Source organism: Humulus lupulus, chromosome 6 (genome assembly GCF_963169125.1).
Source record: "Humulus lupulus chromosome 6, drHumLupu1.1, whole genome shotgun sequence".
Classification (NCBI taxonomy): domain Eukaryota; kingdom Viridiplantae; phylum Streptophyta; class Magnoliopsida; order Rosales; family Cannabaceae; genus Humulus; species Humulus lupulus.
The window spans coordinates 169,607,604-169,613,619 of NC_084798.1; the positions used below are offsets into that span (position 1 = coordinate 169,607,604).

Here is a 6,016-nt window from a genome sequence, read left to right on the forward strand (position 1 = left end):
AAAACTAGGTTCAAACATGTTGCACGCGTGACTATTTTTTTTTTACGCGCGTGGAAAGGAACATGTTTGAACCTAGTTTTCGGTACTGTAAACTATTCGGAATTTTCGAGAAATTTGCAGGATGCTCTAAATAACTACAATATACACAATCATAAAAAAAAACTGCGCCGAAAACTATTCACAGGTCGAGAACACTAAAGAGTCCCACCGGTAGGGCTTAAAGTGAAGCCCCTATATGAGAAATTCCCTATATATATTAATTTTTTTTTTATATCTAAACATTTAAGATATATTTTTATTTATAGAAAAAATATAAAATAACGTGAGAATAATTTTTTAAATATATATTATTTTAGGAGAATTCTCCTATAGGGGCTTCACTTTAAGCACTACCGACGGTGGGGCTCTCAGTGTTCTGTGAATAGTTTTTGACGCGATTTTTTTTATGACCGTGTATATTGTAGCTATTTATAGCATCCTGTAAATTTTCAGAAAATTATGAATAGTTTATAGTACCGAAAACTAAGTTCAAACATGTTGTGTGCACGAGTGACTAATTTTTTTTATGCGCGTGGAAAGCAACATGTTTGAACCTAGTTTTCGATACTGTAAATTATTCGAAATTTTCTGAAAATTTGCAAGATGCTCTAAATAGCTACAATATACACGGTCATAAAAAAAAATTGCGCCGGAAACTGTTCACAGGTCGAGTACACTGAGAGCCCCACAAATAGGGCTTAAAGTGAAGCCCCTATAGAAGAATTGTCCTATTATTTTATACTAGTTTTTAATAATAAGTGGGGTGTCTTAATAAAACTTTAGAGTGTAAATATGTTAAAAGAAAAATATGTTGAGGGAGAGAGTCGAGGAAGAAGGGGCAAAGGGAGTGAAAATAAAATTTTGTTGTTGTCTTTACTATTTTTTTTTTTAAAAAAATAGTTTTGATTTTATTGATTGAGTCTAGAGACTACAACTTTATTCATTGACCAAAATTGAGTTTAGAATAGTGTTATACTTCCAACCCATTTTAGTAGAAGGATACACTATTTGTTTACATCCATTAGTTTGTAAGGGATTCAATGCAGACTTTGATGGAGATCAAATGACTGTTCATGTACCTTTATCTTTAGAGGCTCAAGCAGAGGCTCGTTTACTTACGTTTTCTCATACAAATCTATTGTCTCTAGCTATTGGGGATCCCATTTCCGTACCAACTCAAGATATGCTTATTGAGCTCTATGTATTAACGAGTGGTAATCGCCGAGGTATTTGTGCAAATAGGTATAATCACTCTAATCACATAAATTCTCAAAATGAAAGAATTGGTGATAATACCGATAAATATATAAAATAAAATAAAGTAAGAAATAAAATTTTGATAGAATAATTTCCCGTATTATACATAGACAATTATTTAGTTTTTAAAAAAATTGATATGATAAAAATTTATTAAAAATATATATATTTAATTATTATAAAGACTGGATGTTGTATGACCTAATTATATACATATTGTTTAAAAAATAAAAATATATTTGATTATGTATATAACCATCCCATATTGTTTTTTCTTGTTTTTTAAAGTTATATTTGTTAAATAATTTATTAATTAAGCTTATAATATATAAATAAATATAAATATTTATTAGTAAATACAAAATAAATATATAATAAAATTATAAATATTTAACCCAAAGACAATTATAAATATTTAAACTATATATGTAAAGCACTCTACTAAAAATTAAACAAAACATGTCTTATAAAATTGGACTACGCGTATGACATGTGATTTACTCAGTAAAATAATTTAATCAGCAGAAATATAATATACTTGCATCCCCACCATACACATTATACACCTACTATTTTGGGCCAATTAGAAGCAAGTGCGGGCATTTCGTAAGCCCGCACCACAGAAAAATTCTAAAATTATATATTTGATTTAAAATATATACTAATCAAATAATGAACGAAGTTGAATAATATGTCGGGATTAAATAGTGATAACTAATTTTAGCTAAATATGACAGAAAAATAAGCTCTTCTGTCCTAACCTACAACAATTGACAAGACCAGAGGGATAAGTTCTCTAAAGTCAAGTAACCTTTAGCAAAAATAAGCAAAGTAACATATTTTTTCCAACTTCAATAACTTATTAGTCATCCAAGCCAAATTAGGGGAAACAAACAATCATAATCAAAATCTTTTTCTTATTAATTCATTTTTCAATTAACATAAAAGAATTAATTTTATTAAAATTTAGTTCTTATTTCTCAAATCTTATTTATTTACTAAAGTACTACTGTTTAGCTATTTTAATTTTTTTTTAAAAGTGTGGTTGAAATAGTATTGTATAGCTAAAATAACAAATAAGAATTAGACAAACATTTGGTGAAGAAAAAAAAGTGATATATATTTTATTTATATGTTGCATAATTATAGCCATTATAATATGCACAAGTCTCCATTGGTATGGCAAGGGGGATGTTCCAAACATTAGGCTTGCGCCATTACAAGTTTACAACAGCAGCAGCAAATTACACATCATGTCAATATTAGACGAAGAATATCCCCTGAATGCTTAAAGGACTTCTCAGTCTCTTCCAAACAGTGGTTCTTCTCTTCTCTTGTCCAGCTCTGAAAAACCATGCATACAAGTTATGTTTCAATCAGATACACCCCAACACAGAAAATTTTGAAAAGGGTACAAGAAAAGATAAGTACCTCAGCTACTTTGTTAAGCTTTTCCCTCACATTATGCAACAATTGGGAAAGGTCACCATCCCATTTGTAAAATTCCAACTCCTTGTTGTTTAATAACTTTTCAGCCACCTAATGCAAAGAAAGGATGCCAACAAGAAATCTTAAGCTGCAATATTTGGTGAATGCTTTCGTTCTTTTACTAAAACCATACTTTAGGTGACGCAATTTGTTTTTGATTCGGATTATTCCATATATTAAAAAATAGTGGATTGAAAGTTAATGCTTAAAGCATATCCCCAAAGCAGTGAACAAGAAAATGACACCTACAAAGAAAGAACAGTTTTTGCATACCTTTCTCCCTATCATTCGACCACCTGCAGTATGAGCAAAGTACGTATTGTAGAAGTGACACACAAAAGCTTGAGGATCTTTATCTGATAATTCCTTGAGATAATCAGAATAAGCAATGCCGGGGCCAGATGGTTCTGGTATGACATAGCCTTGTTCCTTGAACCACTCCAAATCTTTAGCTAAACTTTCAGACCTTTCCAATCCTGTATTTCTGAATTCGGCATCTGTATAAAAATAAGAATACATAACAAAGCTGGTGTAAGTTCTATCATAGTGAAGTAGGCAGTATATATCTTGATATTTGAAATATTGGGACATGCTACCTACATCCACTCTCTGGAATTATCCTGCCTTAGAGATAATCTCTAAGAAGATGTTTCAATAAACAAACAATCTCAAGTTCATTTTATATACTATACTAAATCTCAGGGATGCCTGAAAATGTAATTGTCATCTGAAGTTAGCAGATCAGCTATATATGTAAAAGAAAGAATGAACTTTCTATCATATTTCAACTATTTTTCTTTAATAAGATCATTTGCTGGACTTGAACACAACACCGCACCATCCACACTCACAAACTCAACTCCGTGAGCTAGCATGAATCTCATCACAATTTAATTCTGTAAATCCTAGCACCAAAAACTCAAATATGAATACTATGTACTAGGTAACAAAGAGTTACAGTTACCGGCTGAGAGAAATGATTGTACAATAAAAGAAAGTCTTAATTTTTGGAATATACCATGTCTACAACTGAGGAATAAGTACAATTAACGTAGGATTATGTCTGACAATGTTAAAGTATGAAAGTAAAAGAAATCCAACGAGAACAGTAGAGCCATTTATGACAAGGACAGAACAAATCTTGGATCCAAACTAAGATCATAGATACAAGGACCCACAAAAGCCAATGACATAAACTACTACCAAACCAATAAATAAGAGACTCGTATAAATGGAAACATGATTACGAATACCAAATTCTATGCCAACATGAATTCAAGAAAGAAGCTTTAAGCTGAACAAGACATATAATTAAATCCAGCCCAGAATCGTTCTAAAATATCAACACAACAAAGCTCATTCAAATAACCCCACAAAGCATAACTTTTCTGCTTCTTTTTTTCCTAAAAGGAGAAGAGAGAAAGTACTCACAAGAAGGAACAGGCGCCTTCTCAATGATCTCCTCAAGAGTATCATAAACCAATTTGCTATCCACAAGGAACCTCAGATACCCCTCAATAGTAGGTTCCCACTTAGCCACGGGTCGCTCCTGAGGCTCTTTAACTTCCTTCTCACCTTCCTTAGCTTGGTCCTTAGTATGCAACTTCATGGCCACAAACCTCATCTCCTCCACAAACCCTTTTGCCTCACCCGGATACCGCTTCTTTGGCTTCTCAGCCGTGGTAGCCGAAACGACAACGTTGGCGGTCTTCATGGGCAATCCTGTAATCCCACGAGGAGTCTGAAACCGTACAGAACCCCACTTAGCTAAGAACTCGGACCCCAAATTGGATGTGGGCAGAGAGAGGGGAGGGAGTTTTTTGATACGGGTATTGCTGAAAAGGGACTGGGATTGAGAAATTGGAATGAAGGAAGCCATAGCCAACAAGGTAGAGTTTAATAGAGCGAGTTTTGTGTTGTTAGAGAAAGAGTGTACGAAACCCTCTTTAAGAATTATAAAAAATACCCAAACAGAGCGTTGAAACTCCGAAGAAAGAGAGATGGAGACAGAGACAAGGGGAGAGAGAAATGGGGTTGGCTTGAAATGGCGGTTCACTTACTCTTGAAGACAAAGGTATAGCAAGAAAAATAATATAATAGGAATAAAGGGGTTTTCAGAGGAGAGCAAGCTGCAGCAATGGTGGATGGAGTTATGGGTCTCTGTGTTTTGTGTCTATCGGTAGTAATCCTCCCTCGATTTTGGATGGATATTCAATATTTCGTAAAAAGAAATAAATAAAAGGGAATTTTAATGCTCAAATTAAACATTCGATCCTAAATCTAAATATTTAAAAATAAAAAGACAGTAGACAGACGCATTCGATAGATTCCATGCCGTGTAATCTTGACCGTCCACGCAAATATTATTGATCAATTTTTCATTTTATTATGAATTGTAAAGACAGTACACGTCAGATATCGTAACGTAAGGTAAGGTATAACAAATGAAAATTATTAATAATAATAATAACCAGTACAATTATAATTTTAAGAAATCGGTGATTATTTGAGATGACACAGTAAACTCCTGTGGATAATTTTTTTTTTAAAAAGGATCCCAGTTATTTATTTGTAGATCTATAAATATTATATTGTTATATTGGGAAAATAAAATAATGAAGAAGAAGGACATGCAAATGCGTGTGGGGGAGTATGTGCGACGTCGTTTTCTCCAAGGACTGTGGTACACGTGGCAATATGCGAGTGGCGCAAAATGAGAGCCGTGCCGTGCTGGTTAATTTAGGGACCTTTGTTCGACTCTGCTCTCTAGGCTCTATGTCTACACTACTGTAATTGTAAATTTTTCAAGGGATTTTAAAGTGTAATTTACGATTTTACTTTAAAGATTGTTGTGCATATATACAAACGAAAGTTATATACACAAAATTTGTTTTATAAAATCAATCAATTAAATGTAAATTATTAAATAAAAAGTAATATAAATTAATTTTAAAATAAAAATATTTAATAAAACTATTATAATTTATTAAATAAACATAAATATATTTAATTTCAAATATAAATAAAAAAACTAAAACCAATATTCTAAAATTAATTAAAGTAAATTAAAAACCTAATTATATTTTTAAAGTTTTAATTAAATTATTTTTATTTGAATTTAATTTAAATTTTGGCTTTTAAGCTTAGGGTGTTGATTTTAATTTTTTTGGTTTAAGTTTAGGGGTTAGATTTAATATTTTTATTTTTATTTATTTAAATTATTTCAAAGTTT

The 6,016-nt window shown here is 31.6% G+C and overlaps 1 protein-coding gene across 1 annotated transcript; it reads right to left on the reverse strand.

The window, feature by feature from the left end:
- Window positions 1–2,390: 2,390 nt before the first annotated feature.
- Window positions 2,391–5,004, reverse strand: LOC133782711 (heme oxygenase 1, chloroplastic). The gene is made up of 4 exons (XM_062222071.1): window positions 4,216–5,004; window positions 3,058–3,281; window positions 2,728–2,835; window positions 2,391–2,640 (listed from the first exon to the last, which is right to left on the reverse strand). The coding sequence occupies exons 1-4, from the start codon at window positions 4,661–4,663 to the stop codon at window positions 2,548–2,550; spliced, it is 873 nt and encodes a 290-aa protein (XP_062078055.1). The 5' UTR covers window positions 4,664–5,004; the 3' UTR covers window positions 2,391–2,547.
- Window positions 5,005–6,016: the final 1,012 nt, after the last annotated feature.